Source organism: Dendrobium catenatum, unplaced genomic scaffold (assembly GCF_001605985.2).
Source record: "Dendrobium catenatum unplaced genomic scaffold, ASM160598v2 fragScaff_scaffold_974, whole genome shotgun sequence".
NCBI lineage: Eukaryota > Viridiplantae > Streptophyta > Magnoliopsida > Asparagales > Orchidaceae > Dendrobium > Dendrobium catenatum.
In genome coordinates this window covers 2,216,596-2,239,121 of record NW_021319436.1, presented here as the reverse complement: position 1 = coordinate 2,239,121, position 22,526 = coordinate 2,216,596, and the positions used below count along the sequence as shown (strand labels likewise).

General features: G+C 33.0%; 1 protein-coding gene across 2 annotated transcripts; it reads left to right on the top strand.

Annotated features, from left to right (window-relative positions):
• Positions 1 to 1,980: 1,980 nt before the first annotated feature.
• Positions 1,981 to 22,273, top strand: LOC110101912 (serine-threonine kinase receptor-associated protein). 2 transcript variants are annotated; one of them, XM_020830009.2, is made up of 8 exons: positions 1,981 to 2,306; positions 2,405 to 2,529; positions 11,216 to 11,351; positions 11,662 to 11,743; positions 16,009 to 16,184; positions 21,281 to 21,418; positions 21,516 to 21,655; positions 21,740 to 22,273. In XM_020830009.2, the coding sequence occupies exons 2-8, from the start codon at positions 2,412 to 2,414 to the stop codon at positions 22,003 to 22,005; spliced, it is 1,056 nt and encodes a 351-aa protein (XP_020685668.1). In that variant the 5' UTR covers positions 1,981 to 2,306; positions 2,405 to 2,411; the 3' UTR covers positions 22,006 to 22,273. The 2 variants fall into 2 exon arrangements, with proteins under 2 accessions (XP_020685668.1, XP_020685667.1); XM_020830008.2 differs by having other exon boundaries at positions 1,981 to 2,529.
• Positions 22,274 to 22,526: the final 253 nt, after the last annotated feature.

The window sequence follows — 22,526 nt, the reverse complement described above, 5'->3', positions numbered from 1 at the left end:
ATTATATGATATTTTTCTCATACCACCCTCAATTATAAATGAGATGCATCTTGCTTGCATATCCTTTGCAATTCTATTTTTCATTCTCAATGTTGGTCATAATATTTAAACACAATACCTTTGATAGAAATGCAGAATGGTATTGAAATGCATTGTTATCGGAGATTGATTAGAATGTGATATGCGGGGTTCACAATATAAATGAATGGAGTTGAGCCAAGTATTAAACTTAGATATGGAGGAAATTGGTTGACCTACTGAGCTTTATACTCACATTATGGTTTAAAATATTTCACGCAAAGACAAATATCCCGATGAGTATATTGAGTCTGATAAGGAGCACGAACCCTAATTTTTTAATTGAAATCATTGTAATCTAAGTTATTGTTATTTAAATATTTTGGAAGAAATGTTTTGTGTGTGTTCTATCTAGTTGTGTTATATTATATTGGACGATTATTTGGTTTGGATAAAATGAGATGTTGAATTTAGAAATACATAAATGCTTAGGAAAAAAATAGGTTTGAGTCCTCCCTTAGATCTTAAGGAGTTATAGCTGGCCGTAGAGACAAAGAGCCATTTGCTATTGTAGGTGAGGAGAATTTGTAGACAACCTACTTTATACAAATTTCAAGACTTAGTTATTTGAAACATAATGTAATAGACTGTATTTTGAAATTGCCAATTTTTTTTAGAGTCATTTCAACTTAAAATTGCAAACCGTCTTCACTATAGGATTTTGATTGTAGTATTTTACTTACATGAATTTTTTCGTAATTTTTAAGCACCAGTAAAAATCCTTAAGAAATTGGTACCTATCGGTACAAGTGAGGATTTTGGGACCGTCAGGTGTCCGTTTTACAAACCGATTTCACTAATATATTTTTTTAAATAAAATAAATAATTATTCAAATTTAGATTATGGGGCATCACACATAGTTCTCATCAACCCCTTTGATGATTTCATAACTTGTAAGTGATATAATCATAGATTTTATAAACTATAGCATGCGTGTCGTGTGCCATTAATGTACTAAAAATGCATCAAAAGATTGTGGAGATGTCAAAAAAGATGAGTAGTATTTCTATTGTGATGGTGCTTTCCAATAAATCATTAAACAAACAAAAAGTGGAATACAAGAATGATATCATCAAATTATGTTAAGATATCAATTCCTATAGCTTAACTTTTGCTTTAGGTTTGCAATAGTGAAGAACCCAATAATATATTAGAGAGATAGAGGTAAAGAACATAGATTAAAAAAATATTAGAGAGAGTGGTCTAAGCACATATCCCAATTTTCTTATTTATCATTCTAATGATATAACTAATTAAAGAATATAAATGTTGTTATGAAATCATTAAGTTCCTAACAAGCTTCTTGATTGACTTTTTACACATAATCCCCGTGCTAGATTGTTGATGTGGCCGAGTGGAAGGCCAGCGAGGTTCTCCTTGCACTTTATGTCCCTATCTTGATTCATAGCACATACAAGTTTTTATCAATTAAATAACCAAATAAATTTATTTTCAACTAAATTTTACTCAACCAAATAAATTGACAAATACCAATTTCAACTAAAAAAATTGTTAATTTCAATTCCATTTTTTTAAAAATTCTTTAAATAATCACACAACATTGATTCAATAATATTGATATGTATAAATTATTTTTTTTATGAAAATCAAAATTAAAATATTTAAATTTAAATTTAATCAATATGAGTTTATAGCAATTGATTTATTTTAAGAAAAAATAGATATAAAACTAAATAATTAATTATATGTTTTTTAGTACATTTATGCTATTTAAGTCAAATTCATACACCCAACATATATACAAAGACTCCAATTCAATAACTCTTAATTAGAAGTCTAAGCTCTCAACCAACATGTTAAAATGAGCTATGTAATTAATCTATGTTACTCTTAATTTCAAATTAACCTAATGAGTATAAAGCCAAGTCCTACGAGCTCACGAGCTTGTTGCTTGTTGCCCAAAAATTCCAAACTTCACGCTTACCGTCCGATGAAGTCATTGGCCACAGTTCACACTTCCTTCTTTCATGTTATTTTCTTGTTAGCTTCTTCTCAGTTGTCGATTCGTTGTATATAAATTATAGATTGATCAGCGGCAATTAGATTGGATTTTCCATCGTCTTTGTTGATGTAAGGTGGTCAATATTGCGTTGGGATCGTGTAAAAGTCTAATCTTGCATTGCTACTCCTTTTCTTTTGTTTGATCTCGGCTTCGCTTGGTTGCTTTATTGTTTTGGTGCTGGGGGTGATTGTTTTGGGGCCAGGGGTAAGGTTTATTGATCTCTGATTCATTTTGCATTTTCTTCTTTACGGGTTGAGAGAGCGTTTTAGGGTTAGGGTTTTTTGTGGCGTTGCTTTTGTCAGTGAAGAAATGGACAAGAAGAAGATAGCGGTTCCTTTAGTCTGCCATGGGCACTCGCGCCCAGTTGTTGACTTGTTCTACAGTCCTATAACCGCGGACGGCTTTTTTCTCATCAGCGCCAGCAAGGGTGAGTATTTATTATTCCTAGTGGATCTTTGATTGGCTTTTTGATTCCTTCGAGACCTGTCTTGTTAATTTTGCTTTACATTCAGTTAAAAGGCCACTCGTCTCTGAATTATTTTGTCTTTTCTACCACTCTTGATGATCCTGAATCAATGGATTCTACTTTACCCATCGTGCTTTTTTACAAAAGAATATTCTTGAACTAAATTGATAGATGTCGGAAAATTTTCTTTCTTATTGTTATGCTATTCTTTTGTATAATTGAATATTTCATTGTTACATTTGCATTCCTTATTAGTACCGTGGCAACGGAGCCAACAATGCCTGTAAATGGTTCCAATACCATCAAAATTATGTTGGTTTTAGGAAAGCTAAATCCTGTAGCTTTTTCTCCTTTTGCACAAGGAATGCAGGCTGAAATTGAACTACGAAGCATCCCAATGTGAACTTCTGGAATTAAAATTGTAGATCTGAAACCCACCAAATATATTTTTAAAATAAACATAGTAACTTGTGTTTTATTCCATCTGTATGATTGGTCTTATATGAAGTAAATGTTTCTTAGGTATGATCCTTCTCCTTGAAATGGATTTACTTCACAACATTGTGTTGACCAAGTTTTCTTTGGAATGATATGCATACAATCAACACATGCTTATTGAGGACAATGCCTTTGCCTAGTGTTTGATGCACTGTGTCAAATAGAGCTCCATATAAGTGCATTGATCCCTCTTGTCTAATACATTTTAAACACGATGATACGTAGCATGGTTTGGGAATTCAAATGCTTACATAACAACACCTTTGTAGAGATCATTTTTGTTCTAAGGGAGTTTGCTATTTTTTTTTCTTGTTATTTTACTTCTTTTATGACACCTTGTGTCAAGTTATGTGAATGTTTATTATACTATCATCATTTTACCTGATAAACTTCATTCTTTTTCTTTATTCATTATGTTTTAGTATGTTCTATCAGCTAATTATTTTGATCTTCTTATTGATTTTTCACCTTTGGAACCTTTTCATTTTTCCTTATTCATCATCTTCTTTTTAGCTCTTGTTTTCATATTTTCTGGTATATGTTGTTACACAATTTTCATATTACATACTGTTATCTCTTATCTTATATTATGATTAATGATTTTTTTTATTTGTACTATTATTCGATTAGTGTGGTTACAATTTTCCTTAATGAAGTTCTGAGTACCAAGAGATGCAGTCATTGGAGTTTTTTTTTTTTTTTCATAGTAGTCTTTCAAGAACAAATGGGAAGGTTGTATTTTGATAATTATATGGGAATTTAATTATGGTTTATACAATAAGTTATGAGAAGATCATGCTATAAGGGACAAAAGATTACATGGTTCTATAAAAAATTATGAGCAATCAAAGAATACCGTATGGATCTTGTTAATCTTGGAATGACATGTTATTTATTGCTACGAGATTTGATTAGATGAGCAGTATGGAGAAAATGTGACGACATTATTAGTTTGCATATTAGAATAGCAAGTCAATGAAAAGCATTGTTGATGTTGCTAAAACAAGCATGATGAACTAGTGATTGGCATCATAAATAGTTGTAAAGTGACTAGGAATTTCCTATCATATGGAGGTTGTAATTTGAATTAACATTAATGTGTTTTTAAATTGTGCTGATTATGAAGATGGTTAGAAATTATGAGGCATTTTGCTGTATTCTATTTGTTGATAAGATAGATATAGCTGTTGGGATTTCTTTTTAAGTGAAATGTTGGAAAAATAAAGATCCTTTTTATATGACAAGGTTTTAGTGTTTATTTTAAACACTTGAGTACTATATTCAATTTTAATGGATGGAAAGTGATAATTGTTAATCACAATTTTTGTTGTATCAAATTGGATGTGATAGATTTAAGTAACTTGGATATGTTATATTGATATAGTTGAGAAGATAACTTTCAAGAGAAAGTTAGGTGGCGGAATGGGAAAGTGGCTAGAGGGTATTATATAATATAGCGTAGCACGGCATGTTTAATTTGACTCGTGGAATTCTTTTCTTTTCCAATAAAATAAGCATCATTTTGACTTTTACCACAAACATGCTCAACAAAAATAGTATTTTTGTTGCTGCCTATGAATCATATTTGTTGGAAAGGTTTGTGTGTTTTCTCATTGAACAATATTTGCCAGTTTACTGGCATATCATTCTATTGTGAAGCATTAGATGCGTCAAAATGGACAATAAGATCATCATGATAAGTTTTATAGTATTGTTACCAAAATTGATTATGTTATATGCATCAGAGTGTTTGGCAACAAAAAAACCAATGAAAACAGACTTATATGGCCAAAATGAATTTTTTAAGATGAAAATGGAAGGGTAGAGAGAAAAAACTATATTGGAGAGTCGATGGGTAACATCTATTGAAGGTACTTACAAATAGTTGCACCTTATGCGAGGTAAACAAAAACTAATTCTTTGTCTTGGGAGTTGGGACTGATATTGATTTTATTGTGAAAATGATACTATAATTTTTGTAATATATGTACGATTCTTAAAAATATAATTAAGTTGTGATTTCATTAAAAAAATAGTTAATGAAAACCACATCTTTAAATATAAAAGATCACATGTGTAGTAGGTCATGCTTACTAAATAGAAAAGTGAAATTGGTATATGCCTTTATTGTGTGATAATCCTAAGTATTAGGGTCTATTTGGATATGAGTACTTACAAAAAAACTTTAAGAAGAGTAAATATAATTAAATTTGATTAATAAATTAGAGAACTTTTTTCAAGGATTATCACATATTTTGCTCATGTTTTATTTAATCATGATTGCTAAAGAGCTTAGTATTTATCCTTTGACTTCTGTTTCTCATCTAAACTCAATTCTTGATTTAATTGCTTATTGTTTATCTGTTATTTGCTATTAAAGTTGAATGAATGCATGAACTAAAGTGTTGGATGAAGGGTGACTTATGCAAGTCAAGTCATAGATCAATGATGCTTAATATAACATTGACATGATTTCAATTAATTTATTCAAGTAAAGAATTGGTATTCAATCATGTTCATCTCACGTTCATTGAAACTATTTCTGTACTTATTACTTCACCTCTCTGTTTCCATTACTCATTGCCTTCGTTTGAACCGTACATTCAATAAAATTAGTAGTATATCAATAATTAGTTATCACTAGGGTAGTAACATGTCCATTCAATCATTCATTTTTCATGTAGTAAAGATATTTGGGCTACTAAGTTTAACCTGTAACACCATGTCAATTTCTTCGTTGGTGGCATTTGCTTTATAAGAGGGTCGTTATATTTTGCATGTTGGTTAATGCCATTTCATAGAACCAATCTCGTGTCTTCTTTTAGGAGGGTCAACACCATGGCCTCATTCTTTATTAATGTAAATCCATCAGCTTACCTCTCTACAAAAGACTATTATTCCAACCAAGCTGTTTGCATCCATCAAACCTTTTCCCTTCATTTGTATGTATACATTGTGCAACATTCATATTGTATTCCAATATTACTTCAAGCCCTTAAACTTGATAAAGTTCATATAGCACATTACAAGAGGATAATCAATATGAACTATATGTATAATGTATAGGTAGACGCCAATATTTAACATTAGGAAATTGTTGACACACTTTAATATGTATGAGTATTAGCTGTTTCACATGAAATAAGTAGAACTATAGAAGTTCATATAAATGATTTTGACATGTGTATAATTGCACATGAAGTATAAAATCGTGCATAAGAAGGTGTGGAGAAAACCCCCCATGAATAAAACAACATACAAATCACATATTATTTATGCGGTAGGTAACATCATGATCATTGAACATTATCACATCATAGCCTTTATTTCTACAAATTGTGGAACACCTTATAACATGAATCTTTTAGGAATACAAAACACTTCATAAAAGTTTGATACAATCTTGAAAAATAAGTAGAAATTCTAGTATAATAAAATATTGTTGGATGATGAAAGCCATTAATACGTTATAAAATATTCGTTTCGGTAAAGAGTCATAATAGGAGAAAACACAAGAAGAATACAATTATTGAAATATGAAATAGTTAATAGTGTAATAATAGCCTATTTTATGCAAACTATTTTCTCAAATGCATAGATCCTTAAATAAATCATTAAGCCCTCCTAAATTAACTCTATTTCTCAACTCTCTTACTCTCTTTATCTTCCTTTGTTTGACTGAAATGTGGAAATGAGAATAAAAATAATAATATATATGTGAGGGTCATTTTTGTAAATAACTCGAAGTTTAATGTAAGAGTTTAGCTCACATAAGAAAGTGAAACTTGATGCAATACAGTGCTCAACAAGATGTGAAAAAATAGCCATAAAATACTACAATGAGTTTGAACTTTAGGCGTACGCCTCACAATGAGTTGCGCAATTGCGCCTCTGAGGCGCGCCTCAGCCCCAGTGAGGCGTACGCCTCTTGAAAGCCCAAAATTGCGTAGGCTATGAGGCGTTTTTGGGCAGAATTGCGCAAAGGCGCGCCTCTATTTGCGCAATTTTAAACAGAGGTTTGAAACACACCAATGAAAATTGATTGTAAATCCTACAATAGTTGACTCCAAATGTTCGATTGTATCAGAGTATTTCAATTGATGTGTACCAAAATTCAACAAATCGGGCAACCTAATTGACCTGATTGTATGTAAGATCCAATACTATATGTATGATTTTATTGGAGATGTAAAATCATTTAAAAAATATTATAACACTCATTTAAAGTCATCACACAAGTTTATGAACATATAAATAAAGTTATTTTGTAAATAATCTCTGTAAATGAGAAAAAAACTCTATAATGTGGGTGTCTTGGGTAACTACATAAGCAGGTATTATAAACTCTTCATTTTAAAAATAATATAGTATTTGATATTCCAGTAGATCTATCAGTCACAAACTAGTCAATCAAATATATATGGATAGCGTTCTCATATCATCTTCTTTCATGTAATTTCTCCATTTGCCTTGTGCCACCACTAACTCCATACAAATTTGCTTATTCCTATGTTGTTTCATATCATACGACCACATACATTTATGTTCTTTTCTAAATGTAAAATCAAATAGTACATTAATCTTGGTCTCTAGCTCTCAATTTGTTTTATTTGTAACCTAATTCCTCAATGCTAAAATATGGAATACATAACGGGCATTAATCATATGCTTTGACAATAACAACCTTTAAGCAGGATTCCCACTTTACCAATTAATTGAAAGGTTTAATAAGCATTGGGTTAACTATTTTTCTCTTACAAATATGCTCGTTTCCTTTTGTGGGTTGACCATCACATACACACATTTTTTTACTCCGAACTCTACAACACGGTGCTTGGGGTCTTACTTTTTATTTTGCATGTTTTGTTCTGATCTCAATCTATCTTTAATAAGTTTAATCTTTTGAGTTGCATTGTCCATCACTTTTTGACCCAACAATATCCATTCTGCAACTTCATTTAACCCATGCCAATGCTTGTATATACTGTGTTCCATATATGAAGTCTCATAAGGAGGCATACTGCTATTGGATTGTAGATTTTTTTTGTTGTCGTAAGCAATCAAAGGTAAATGGCCTTCCCAAATAGCACCAAAATTAAGCGCAAAAGCTTTCTTATATCCGAATTTCTCTTAAATTGTCTATTTATTTGTGAGTGAAATGTTATAATGAACTTCAATGTAATATCAAATCTTTCCTATATTCCTCTCAAAAGCCTAGAGGTAAACCTATCATCATAGTCATATGCAATCACTTTCAGTACTGAGTGCAACCTCTTTATCTTTTTCACATACTATTGTGCCAATATGGTTGTCTTACAACAAAATAATAATCAATCAATCATAAAGCATACTATTGCATATCACTACCTTGGCATAGGAAATCCAATTAGAATGTTCATAATGATCTCTTTTCATTTCCAATCAGGATTGGGTAATGACTGTAGCAAATCACTAGGTTACTAATGTTCTTTGTTGGCCATTTGACAAACTTGACATTTATAAACATTGTCAATTTTTAGATCTTGATTTCATCTTATTGATCCAAGGGCGAACACTATATCCTATATAATGAGCTTCATGCATTATTTTATTTTTCGATCACAAGCAATTGAGAACCAACACTTGACCACTATAAGTAAGAATGTCATTGTCATCAAATTTTAGTTATGCCTTCTTTCCTGACTTAACTTGTTTTGTTAGTTTCACATATTCCTCATCAATCTTTTGGGCTTCTTAGATCCTCTCCTATAAGGTAGATTGTAGAATCATTTGAACTAATAATTACACATGCACATTGATTGCTTTTACTACCTCCTACTATATTTTCTTGATCTTCGTAATCAATTTAATCTAAGTGATAATCATCCACCTTGTCTCTCCAATGGGAAAACACATTATTATGCTAGTATTGGATACTCAAATCATAATCCTTGATCAAATTTAACCATATCTTTTTTTTGAGGTTCAGGCTTTTTTGATCGAGAATATACTTCAAACTTTGATAATCAATACAAATCTCATATCTCATTCTATTTACGTAATGTTTCCAAAATTTTAACGTGAGTATAATGAAATTTGGTTACAGATCATGAATATGATAGTTCCTTTTATGTGCTTCAATTGTGTGGATGCATAAGTTATAATTTCTCATGCTGCATCAAAACACATCCTATTCTCTTCAACAATACACTATTGAATGCCGGTAACTCTCAATATCAGATAAAATGTTTAAAATTAGTGTCAACACAAAATGATTCATTGGCTTCTACAAGCTCTTCTCGCAATATATAATTTACTCAAATTGTATAGTCTTCCGAGTTAAAATGAGTTAAGAAAATGTTGTGGAGAACTCTCTAATAAACTTCGTTTATTATACTGTTATACTAAGGAAACAACACTCTTTTGATATATTGGTATACTGCAACAATTTAGTTATATAGCTTTGATGTTCTGAGGGTTAACATGGATTACGAATGATATACTTCTTGAACATTGGGAACTCTCAATATCAAATAAATTGGTTAAAATTAGTGTCAACCCAAAATGATTCTTTAGCTTCTATAAGCTCTTCTCACAATATGTAATTTATTCAAATTGTACAGTCTTTTGAGTCAAAGTTAATTAAGAAAATGCTATTTGCGAGAACTCTCTAACAAACTTCTTGTATTATCCTGCTGTACTAATTAAACAACCTCTTTTGATATATTGGTAGACTGCAACAATTTAGTAATAGCTTTGATGTTCTGAGGATCAACATGGACTACGAATGATATACTTCTTGAGTATTGGAAACTCTCAATATGCAGAGACAATGGTTAAAATTAGTGTCAATACAAAATGATTGTTTAGCTTCTATAAGCTCTTCTCACAATATGTAATTTACTCAAATTATACAGTCTTCTGAGTCAAAATGAACTAAGAAATTGCTATTTACAAGAACTCTCTAACAAACTTCTTGTATCATCCTGCTATACTAAGAAAACAACACTCTTTTGATATATTGATAGACTGTAACAATTTAGTAATAGCTTTGATGTTCTGAGGGTCAACATGGACTATGAATTATATACTCAACCAAAATTACAAAACCATCATGACTTACTACAAAACCATCACTATTCATTGTATGATGTTTTTTGATGGAAAATATTGACATTTGGCATTTTCATTACATTTTGTATTATAAATTTATATAAGAGAACTGTCAATCATGTGTTGTGTTCTATTTTTTATGGTTATTTCATGTCCTCATGTCTTTGTCATATTATGTTTGTACTTCTTATAAATGTTCGCACTTTATAGTTATTATATAAGAAAACTTTCAATCACATTGGCTGAGTATTGTTCAAAAGGCTTACTTAAATTAAATAAACGTATGGTATATCCTTTAACTAAATAAAAAAGAAAGGGAAATTCACAAAACCCCAAATGGTTGGGATAATCCTATAATATGTTCATTGATTTTTTGACAAGCACGTGTAATGAACTAAAATATTATTCTTTTTCATATAATTTATGTTATGAATTATTTGTAATGTTAGTTTTGGATTTTACAATTTGAGTTTTTTTCTTAGCAAGATTATGTTATGGAGGTTTTATTTGTTTTGCTAGTATTAATAATGTATATGGAAGAAATCCCTCAATGAGTTTTTTTATTATTACCTTTTTTAAGTTAGTGCTGAATTGGAAAAAGGCGGGAGCCTTGCCTGCTGGATTATGCCTCAAGTAAAAGGTCTTGGCAACCTTATGTTGCCTTTCTCCTAGATAAGCATGATTGCAGAGAAAATGGCTTTTGAAAGGTTGTTCCTGGCCTGCTAAACAGCGTACTGTATCTAGGGTACCATTCTCCATCATCCAGATTGTTAGGTTACACCATCTAAATTCTTGTATGTTACGATTATTTATTCAGCTATCATTTGGATGAGAAAAAAATAATTTCTTTTTAGTTGCTTTATTTTTATTTTGAATGATTTTAGAGAAAGTGCTGCTTTACACCTTAAATTTTATGGTGTAAATTATTAAAAGTACTATATATATAATTGTCAATACATTTAGCTCTTGAAAGTTATTTTACCCCATATTAGACTGACTTTGTTTCTTTTAATATTCTCTTCCTTTTATGAATGATATTATCGTTCTTCTTCATTAGATTCAAGTCCCATGCTGAGAAATGGGGAGACAGGTGATTGGATTGGTACTTTTGAAGGGCATAAGGGTGCTGTTTGGAGCTGTTGCCTTGACACTAACGCCTTGCGCGCTGCTTCAGCTTCTGCTGATTTTTCAGCGTATGATGCCTTTTTTTTCAAGTTATTTTCAATTAAGTTTATAAATATTTGAGTTTATTAATTATTTTTTATATTGGCTCAGCACCTCTTTTTATATTTCTTGCATGAATAGATGACCAGCTCATTGTGTTTTCATGATTCAGATGATAAAATCTATTATTTTGAGATTTATAAGTTTCAGACTTTCTTATTTTTCTAATATTTCTTTGTCAAAACTTGCCAATGACTTCTTAAAATTATGCTATTTACTTTTCAATAATTTATAGATGATCATAAGTTGTTGACATTTATTTCCATCAATTGCTTGCAGGAAAGTATGGGATGCCTTAACTGGTGATGAGTTGCATTCATTTGAACACAAGCACATTGTTCGTGCATGTGCCTTTTCTGAGGTATCCGCTGCCTTTTGTTGTTTGTATGTGGTTCAAATTAATTTATTTTTTATTTGTTTTGCTGCTCTCATTGCTGCCTTCTGTTTTCGTGTATTTTTTGTTGATTTTGGAGATTCTGCTGTTTTTTTTAATAGATTCTGGTCCTTGATCACAGCTTGGACCTTGTAATCATTGGACAAGTATAATACATTTTGCAATGTGGTTCATAAACTTGTCTTGAAATTTAAAATATGCAAATTATATTTCTTGAATGTACTTTTTCTATGCTGGGATAAAATCTCTAAATAAAAGTAGTAGGCTTAGTGTTGTGAATGTTCAAGGTGCGGTATGAAGCAAAAGGAGTGTATATTGAAGCAAAATGCAAAGTGTTACCAATTCATTGCAAAAATCAAGCGGATGTCTAATTTATAAGCATTTACACATGTAGCATGTTTAACTGGTTAATGCATTTTATCACTGAATAAGGTACTGGAAAAGTAAGTAGTTTCACAGGTAAGGCTCATCCTTGAGCACCCAGTGAGAGGTAAGATGATGTAGAACGGGTATGGGGATTGAGGGGGGGCTGTTTTTGACTTTGAAAAGTGCTGGACAACAAGGACAAGCTGTGCCGAGGATACTATGGTGACGGGGAGCCGGTGGGAACTAGTAGACAGCAAACTGTTCTCTTAATGCAGCCTTTGGAAGCTTTCAGGTAGAAGGCAAACCAAGTGGTAGATGCAGGAAATTCTGGCAGCAACTTGGAGAGCAGGAAAGTTAAGAATCGGATCAACTTTAGGAGGATTTTGGAGAGATATAACCCAGCGAAACAGCTAGGGAGGGGACGGCTGGATTGTGGCCAGGTTTTGGAATTATTTTCAATTTGGGAGGCTGAAATTTGGGGACAGAAATATGGCATACTTTGGAAATATTGCCAACGTGAGGGAGGCTGAAATTGTGGGCAGAAATATGGCAGATTTTGGAAATATTTCCAACATTAGGGAGGCTGAAATTGTGGGCAAAAATAGGGGCCAGGTTTTGGAAATATTTCCAACGTGAGGGAGAGACTTTAATGTGATAATTAATGCTTAATTAATAAATCAAGATTGGAAAGAAGTATCTCATCCTCTCTTAATTTAAAATTTAAATAAGAATTGATTTAATAGGTTTCCTAAAATAAGATTTATAATTTAAGTAACTATTTGAAATTCAAATTGATTTGAATTTATTCAAATAAGAGTTACCAAATTTATGAAATCTAATTTAGCAAAGAATTGGTAGCAAGTGGGGGAAGGAGAATTGGAGGCAAGGGAGGGGGATGGCAACCGGCGGCATGGCTAGAGGTGGTGGAGATGGGCCGGCGGTTAGGTGGACTTTGAGGGGCTGATTTGGGGATATGGTGGTATGTTGAGGTTGGTGGGTGCGGGAGGATTAGGTGGCCAGCGGTAAGGAATTTGGTGACGCCTTAGGCCGGCGGCTTGAGGTGGAGAGAGGGGAGGAGGAGAAAAGGGGTTTAGGGAAAGAAAGATACAACCGTGAGCCCGGACACATCGAGCAGCTGACGGGTAGTACGTTGCCCTTCTCCAAGGGACTTCACGCCACGAGCCCAGACCCATCCTACGGCTGGTGGAAACTCCGACTCCCTTCCATAGGGATTTCACTAACTTTCTTCCCAAAGAACACAAGTGCAAAACACAATTTTTTTATAATTCCATCATGCTTAATACAAGAGAAGGGGCCTTTATATATAGGCCTCAAAAGAAATTAAAAGACACATTTGCCCATTGAGCTTACATAAGACAAGAGGGTAAAAAAGGGAAATTGCAAAATTAAATCAAAATACACTTAATAAACTAAAATAAAACAAAGTGATCTCGGTCGTCGATCTTCAGCTCCTCCTTGGATAGGCATGGACGGTTGGATGTCCGCATCATAAGATGGTAGATTTGCTAGTATTAAAGTCTTTATTGACACCTGTGGAGCATCTTTTGTATGTATAAAAGATATATTTCAATTTTCTTATCACAGCTAGGACAGGGCTGAATCTTTTATTCAAATTTCCCCTCACCATGCCAGGCATGCCAACCATGAGACATAAAAAATATGTTAAAAAATGCATTGTATTATGACAAGTGGGATTAGTTTCTCTGAACTTTGGTGGAAGGGAAAAGGAGTCGCGGCTGCTTGAAACAAGGCATTGTGTCTGGGCAGCATATTAATTGCAAAGGACAAGGAGCTATCGTTATTTTAATAATGATCTGCTGTCAAGGGAGAGGGGTGGAGGAGGGCAAGAGGTGTTCAAAGGATTGGCATGCACTGATTCTTTTGTTTTGTCCCCCCTTCAGGGTCACCTTTTTTTTCTTGCTGGTCCATGTTCAGCCAAGGGTTGTGAGATATTAATCTAAAAATCAGGTGCATTCTTTGGAAAGATTCTCTGTCACTTAACTAAGAACTTTTTCTTTGTGTTTTTTTCCCAATGCCGCTCTGTAATATTAACTAATTAACAAGATGAAACTTATAGAATCTTCTTTATATAAAAAAAAGTAGGCATTGAGAATCACCCACACCCACAAAAACATAAAGAGCAAAAAGAAGAAGAGATCAAGAATAAGATTCCTGTAAGGGAACAGAAATTTGTAAACATTCTGTTTTCTCTTGGGTAGTTGAAAGAAAAAAAAAAACCTTTTATCCGACTAATAATAAGCTGATGATGTCTTTCTGTTGACACCTTGTTAAGATAGCTTTGAGGGGTGAGGGGTGAGGGGTGTTTTTTAGACATGGCTGCCGAAAGAAATTCTACATATTTGCAAGGACATGGTAGATCATTACATTTAGTTTTTGGTTTGTCTGATTGCATGTAAAGCATGGAGTCGTGGAGTACCTTTGGTTGTAACGATTATAAGCCTCGTATGGTTCATCTCTTTAAGTCATTTTTTTTTTGGATTTATAGAATAGCGATGTTATAAATAACTAAAATAATTCATAATTACATTAGGGTAAAATAGTTGAAACTTAACCCAATATTGGAAGACCTTGAAATAGGAAAATTTAAGCAACATACCATGATCCTATCTTGTAAATTTGCTAACATTGAGCTTCTGTGACACGGCCTACATGCCCACTCTTGTCTAACTTAATGTTTATCCGGACCTGTAGGCCATGAATGCTTATACCTTTTTTTTTCCCAAATTTGAATCAGCATAGTTTAGGTTAATGGTTGCTTGTTCATGCCAGTATGGGTACAATGGGTATGAAGTAATCACCATTATAGATCAGCGAGCATCGAGGACAACTGATCAAGATGCTTTTGCAATAAATTCATCATCCCAGTAGCCTGGATAATCATGCAAGGGGACAATTTAAGTTGGGTGGGATAGCGGAATTGTAAACAATTATCATAGAAGTAATGGCACAAAAAAACTTTAAAACAAATGAAAAATTGCTCTCAAAGATGTCCATGGAACTACATTGTCTGAAAATGATTAAGATGAGTACACCTCTTCCTTTTCCCAACACCACGTGTGTACACCACATTCTATCTTTGACTATCATATTTTTACTGATTTTCCTCTCCAGCTGTTTTAAGAAGTTGAAGCGCTGGCCAGGAATGCAATCACCAGAGAAGCAAAGCGAAAGTGCTGACGATAATGCAATCAGCAGAGAAACAAAGAAAATGGGAAGTTGCTTCGGAGATGATACTGATCTTGTTATTGGCCAACTTGACCCTAGGGTGGTTGCAACAGAAAGCTACTATGTTAATTTCCATGCTGGAGTGGTTGCTTTTGCAGCATCATTAAATTATATGGTTGATGTTAATGAATATATATTATATATATATATTTGCATGAATATTACTGAATTATTTTTCTTAAATATTGTTAGTGGATTTATTATTCATTGAAGTATAGTTTTTTGGAAGTTTCTGGCCTTTTTTGTGTTGCGTGAAATGTTTTAAAGACGTGCACAACATGCATTTGGAGATATACTGCTGCTAGAAACTAAAAAGTTAATTTGATGGATTAATTGGGAACAAATGCACCGAGTAGATGCCGTGTTGATCTTCTATTACATACTTGTGTATGAAACTTATTGATTTCTATCTTGCACTTATGCTTATTTGCTATCCAATTTTTATGACCAAGTCATTTCACAGTGCCATCTGCATAGTTCTGTAACATATTACATCTTTGCATCCTCGTTGTATTTGTTTTGGAATGTTGAGTGCCAAAATACAAATTTAATGTTGGTGAAAATTGATCTAGGATATTTGTATTCCTAATGGACTGCAGGACACCCACATGCTTCTAACTGGTGGGCTTGAAAAGATTTTGCGTTTATTTGATTTGAATAGACCTGATGCTCCACCGACTGAAATTGATAAATCACCTGGTTCCATCAGAACTGCTGCATGGCTTCATAGTGACCAGACAATCCTAAGTTCATGCACTGATTTGGGAGGTGTGAGGTATTTAATTACTCCATATGTTTTACTGATGTTTGAATAAATAATAATTCATGTGGCCACTTTTTAACTAAATAACTATGTCATGCATATTTTTTTCATGATTAACATCCAGCAGCCGTATATTGCTATTATTCTATATGATTTTACTCTAAACTATTGTCACTAGTACCCAAATTATGCATGTTATTAAAGGAAAATGTAATTGTACTGTTTTTTTTTTTGGAGACATCAGCTTCTACTAGCTAAATACTGGATTAGTATAGCTGAAATAGGTATTAGGTACCCTATTTCCTTGTATTTTATTAGTTTTCATTTGCTCCTTATGTGAGATTAGAGTAAGTTTGAATAAAAAAATATGTGAAAAGATTGAAAACTAAATATTTATTTGTGTTAGTGCTATTAAGATAAGTTTATGAGGGATTCATTGTGGAATATGAGAGAGAACAGAAAGAAACATGAACATACTTATAGCCAACTAATTGAAAGAGAGGGAGGAGGACATTTTTGAAATTTCAATTGTAAAAAGACGTAGGAAGGGCATCATTTCAAAGTGGAGCTCTATTCAAAATTGAAGACATATTTCACTGTTTAAACAGTCTCATCTAATTTAATAAGATATATAAAATTGATTTAATTTGTGTTACATTTTGAGACCTCTTTACAATGAATTATGGTGCATGTCAAAATCCTTATTCTAGTATCTGCAAGTGTTTCACCTATTAACTATTTTTAAAAGTTGCATGATCTCTTGACACAGCTTCAATGTAATTAAGGGTCGAGGAGGGTGCAGTGCATGATTAAATTTTATTTCTTCCAATAAATAGCTAATTCTATTAGTAAATTTAGGTTTAAGCTCTTGGTTATTTTCTAGTTAAAGTGTCAAATCCTAGACATGTTAACATTTATTGATATCCCTATGGTTGTTTTGGACCTGTACTTTGATAAAATTTAGATTTTAACTGTGAACATAATAAGAAATTGACAATGAAATACCTTGCACGTAATTATAAACATCATGTAGTATTAAAATAATTATTAATATTTCATGTGAAATTTTAATGGTTTGGATATCAAACCACTTATTGAGGAGGAAGATTAATTGGAATAATATTTACAATTAAGTAATTTTTATTGAATGAAAATAAAAATGAGTTATTGTCAAGAAACAAATAATTAATGTGCTGATAATTATAAACATGAAAACATAGCCAATGAATGTAGCAAGAAGGCCTTCAACATGTAGGGTCATTGAAGGATTGTGGTGGCTTCGATGAGCAGTTCTGAGAGATGTGAGGAGGATAGTTATATAAGCCACACATGAGGCAAAATTGATTGTGATGGTTATAGTTATTGTTGAGAGACCAAATCACTCAAAATTCTGTTGTCAAAATATCTAGGGATAATAAGAAACTTCCACTATAGTTTGGAGAAATCATTATTGCTCGCAGATGTGCATGACCGATTTTTTCTTCCTTGTCATTATAATTTTATTTTTAATTAGTTTCTTCATGGTAATGAAATCTTGATGAGGCAAAGCTATGAACAACAAAAGGCAACATGCTAAGGACCTCTTGTTTTAGAGAATTTCTCTCCTATTGGGGCCCTTTTGAGGTATTTAAAATTTGTGTTGACTCATACCCACTTTGCTTTTGAAATCACACTTTCTTATGATTGTGCTAATTAGATATATTTTTTTTAAGTTTATCATTTCTCAGTTGATTGTTTTTTTTTTTGATAAAATTTATAATTAAGTTAAATATTACTAGCATATTTTAACTCCCAGTGTTTCAATTTTTTTCCTTTTCGTAATAAGAAACATTCATAAAGCATGGGAGTATCTTGGAAAGAAATTACTACATCACAAATAATGTTTTTTCCATAAAGCCAAAAAAAAGATGCAAATGTCATGAGGTGATTCCAATGGAAAATTAACTACAAAATGTAGAACAACAGCTAGGGTTGTAATGCTTGATTATGATTAGGAATCGAAATTGATTCTAGCCATAGGATTAAATCATCGAACAAAGAAGATTATTTTTTTTAATAGATTTGATATCAAAAGATGCAAATTGAAAGTTAAAAGTTGAATTAGAATTCTAATGGGTGTGGGCTAATCGATTATTTTTAAGAAGATTTTTAAAGTGGTTATGGTGGTGTTTAGATTTTCTTAAATCTTATAAAAGTAGTGGTATTGATTTGTGTTAATAGGTTAGGTTTATGATTTAAAATTGCATAATTAGAAACCTGCATCAAGGGTTGTCTCGATGCAATGTAAAAAAAAGAAGCAATGAGGCATATGTCTCATACTTGCTAGATGAGGCTTACACCTTAGTGGGGGTGAGGCACGCCTCAAGGCATACTCAGCACAATGTTAGCGCAATTTTGAAGAGGTTTAATGCTTGAAAATAAGATTTATCTAATTTAAAATTTTGATTTATAAACTTATTATATCTAAATCAAATTGAACTTGAAAAGAACAACACGATAACAATTTCATAACTACACACCATAGGACCCTCATGCCTGCAACCGATCCTATTGTCACTGGGAGTGGAATATACTATTAATTTAACCTTTTTTGCGACCATGCATGACTTTTAATGGCCTTTGAATTTTGATTATCTTTTTTCAACATCTTACTTTAATATTAGTATGCTAATTGTTTTATATCTTCATTAATTTAATGGCGTTTAATTTTGAGGCTTACGCTTCGAAATCTCTTGAGACTTTGCATTTTGCCTTATGGAAAATAAGCACCTCAATACTCAATTGTGCAATTTCAAACTGTGGTTAGGGTAGCTCAATAATGACTTGATCAGACTATAATGTTTCTCAAAATCAATTTGGATTCATGCCGGGTAGGTCGACTAAACTTGAATTATGGAGGCCAACCTTAGAGTCTAAAGGGTTTCGCTTGAGTAAATCTAAAACTGAATATATGGAGTGTAATTTTAGCAGTAATAGACCTAGTGATGGGATTGTGACTTTGGGCGATCAAGTCATTAATAAGAGTACACGTTTTAGATATTTTGGATCTATTGTTCAGAGTGATGGTGAAATAGATGGAGATATTATCAGCAGACTTCAAGTTGGATGGTTGAAGTGGAGGAATGCATCGGGCTTGTTGTGTGATAGAAAAGTACCCCTCAAACTCAAGAGAAAATTCTATAAGATGGTGGTGAGGCTTGTGATGCTTTATGGTGCCGAATGTTGGCCATTAAAAAAGAAGCATAATACTAAGTTAAATGTGGCAGAGATGAGGATGCTCAGATGGATGAGTGGCTTTACCCTTAGAGATAGGATACGAAATGAGCATATACGTGAAAAAGTTTGAGTAGCTCCAATAGAAGATAAGATTAAAGAGAGTCGCCTTAGATGGTTTGGTCACATAAAACGGCAGCCTTCCGATGACCCGATTAGGAGAGTAGAGGTATTAGATTTGACTTATATTAAGAAAGGTAGAGGCAGACCTAAAAAGACTTGGTTAGAAAAATATTAGGAATGTCCTTTCTTTATTAGATTTAAACGATAATTTGACTTTTAATAGGACATAATGGAGAAAAATGATTCATGTAGCCGACCCCATGTTGTGGGATAAAGGCTTGATGTTGTTGTTGTTGTTGTAGGATCTAACATAATATTGTTAGTGAAATAGAAATATTAGATTTATATTATTCAATTTGAGAGGAAGTCTTAAATGATATTGGGGTTCACGATGTTAACCAATCTTGTTAGAGATTCTTGAGCACACAAATTAAATGTTCTAACCATTGAATAGTTCCTCTTATGTCCCTTATATTTTAATCCATGTGACTCCTTTATCTCTTCCCGCCGCCTGCCCCCTTGAAGATTTTTTTTCTCCTTTTTTGCATTTATTTTCATTGTAACATTTTTGGAGAAGTCTATATATAATTTATTGTAATTTTTTTTTCTACTTTTCTACCTTTCTTAATAAGCAAATAATACCACTCCAATTTTTAAAAGATTCACTTAATTATTTGATTGTTTTTTTTAATCCTTAATTTAGCAGATTTAGATGATTTTCAAATAAGTTTTAATATTTAAATTATTCTCTGCAAATAATATATGATGTCTACTTTTATTTTCTAATATGAAGGTAAAATAGAACTTTTTCTAAATATGCTAACTGAGTAGATAATACGAAGTTCTCTAGAACTTTTTAGGCGGTAGATATCTAGCTATTTTATTCTATTTACTATAGTACTATACTATACAACTAAGTTCAGACACTTTCAAATTTATATAAAAAAGACGTGTCACCCTTCAAAATTGACATAGGCAATCCTTCATTTGTGGATAAAGCACTAGCAGCAGCGTTTAGAATTCTATCTATTCTATTCTATTGGCTATACTATAAAACTGAGTTCAAATACTTCCAAATTTATCTACAAATGTGAGATGGCTTCTTCAAAAATTGACATTTGGGAACCCTTCGATACTACATAAAGCACTCGCAGCCGCTGCCAGAATTTACATGCAGTAAATCTGTCTGGTCTTAGTTTTTTGAGATTTTCATTAGTTAGCCATCATAGGAGGCTTGTACATTTAGCTGCATTACTCTGCATCCAGAAAGGTGTGGATATCGGACTCTTCTCTTCACGTGCAAGCTAAGTCCTCTCAAGCCTCCTTGGAAAGGTTTTCGATTCGGAGAATTTGCAAATCCGATCCTGAGCTTGAACTTTCCTTTTTTGGTACCACACCTGCACCTGTCTGATTCAATCGTTTAGCATCTCTTTCTAAGAGACAGGAATGTCAATACTAAATGAAAGGGGTGGAAATTCCTCCACATTTGATGATCGTGTGCAGTACATTCACGCATGAATTGCGTCCCCACAAGGCCACACTTACCCCCTAGTATATGCATGTGAGCTGGTAGGGTGGTTCTTTTTAACTAACTTGCACTTAATCGGCCAATGGCAAATTCATAACAGCCATGCAGACTGGCGGTTGGGGTATTAAAACGAAACATATTTTTTGTTTGAGTACTTTATGCTGTACATTTGACATTATTTTGCAGGTTAAGTTCATACTTTGAGGCTTTTCTCTTATATAGCTTCTGTAACTATTAACTGCAGATTATGGGATGTAAGGAGTGGAGAAATCATCCAAATTCTGGAAACAAAATCTCCTGTTACCAGTGCTGAAGTTAGTCAAGATGGTCGCTACATCACAACTGCTGACGGTTCAACCGTCAAATTTTGGGATGCAAATCAGTAAGTTCGCAAAAATGTTTCTAATCAGTTTGTTTAAAAGACTTCCTTCCAATCCCTATTTTTATCTGAGAAATGCCATCCTAATATTCCTGCTCAGTTTTGGTCTTGTGAAGAGCTACAATATGCCATGCACTGTTGAATCTGCTTCCCTTGAACCCAAATTCGGAAACAAATTTGTCGCCGGAGGAGAGGACATGTGGGTTCGCATCTTTGATTTTCACACCGGCGAAGAAATCGGTTAGCATTTTCAATTTTGTTGTTGAAATTTATGTTATGCTGAGTTGGTTTGAATTTGGACAATTATTCTCTATAATAATTCAGGATGCAACAAAGGCCATCATGGCCCTGTCCACTGTGTGCGTTTCTCTCCGGGCGGTGAGTCTTATGCTTCAGGTTCTGAGGATGGCACCATCAGAATATGGCAGACTGGTCCTGTTACATTTGATGATAACGAGTCGTCGGCCTCTATCGAAGTTTCTGGAAAGATCAGCGCTGTGGTAAACGATGCCGCACGCAAAGTTGAGGGCTTCCATATCTCCACTGATGGGAAAATGGAGGAGAAGGTGGAGCCAGCTACAGAATCCTAAAATGCCTTTGAATATAAGCTCTTCTACAGCATGCAATCAATACTAGTTGGATATAATGGGTGTTTTGAAAGCAAATTGTTGGCTTCTCATGATCCTTCTAAACATGCCATACATTCATGCTAGATTTTGTTTGTAAATGCCTCTATTTTGTTTTGCCCCTGTTTGTTCTTCCATATCTCCACTGGTGCTGTAGCAGAGCAATATCCCTTTCTCTATCATATCTTTATAGACTACTTCATATAAGGGAAAAACATAGTACTTGCTACCAGTTAAGGCTACACGAAAAAAAGGGGGAAATTAAAGAAAAGTCAGTATTTTATAAAACTTAATCTGATCAACTATTTCAATCTACTAGGTAAGACCTTTCTCTTTTCTAGAAAAATTTGAACATATGTTGGGATGAGCAAGTTAATTGATGGACATCGGACACAGTTAAAGTCTGAAGCCTAATGAAAATGCGTCACGTTATCTGGTACTGAGCAATACTGAGACTCGGTACCGAGTGATGTGGAGCATTTTCA

Bases quoted from the DNA above. Each gene is read 5' to 3' on its own strand.
- LOC110101912 (XM_020830009.2), top strand. From the start codon at position 2,412: ATGGACAAGAAGAAGATAGCGGTTCCTTTAGTCTGCCATGGGCACTCG. The intron at 2,530-11,215 runs GTGAGTATTTAT...CTTCTTCATTAG, and splicing joins TCTCATCAGCGCCAGCAAGG to ATTCAAGTCCCATGCTGAGA. The intron at 21,656-21,739 runs GTTAGCATTTTC...ATAATAATTCAG, and splicing joins TCACACCGGCGAAGAAATCG to GATGCAACAAAGGCCATCAT.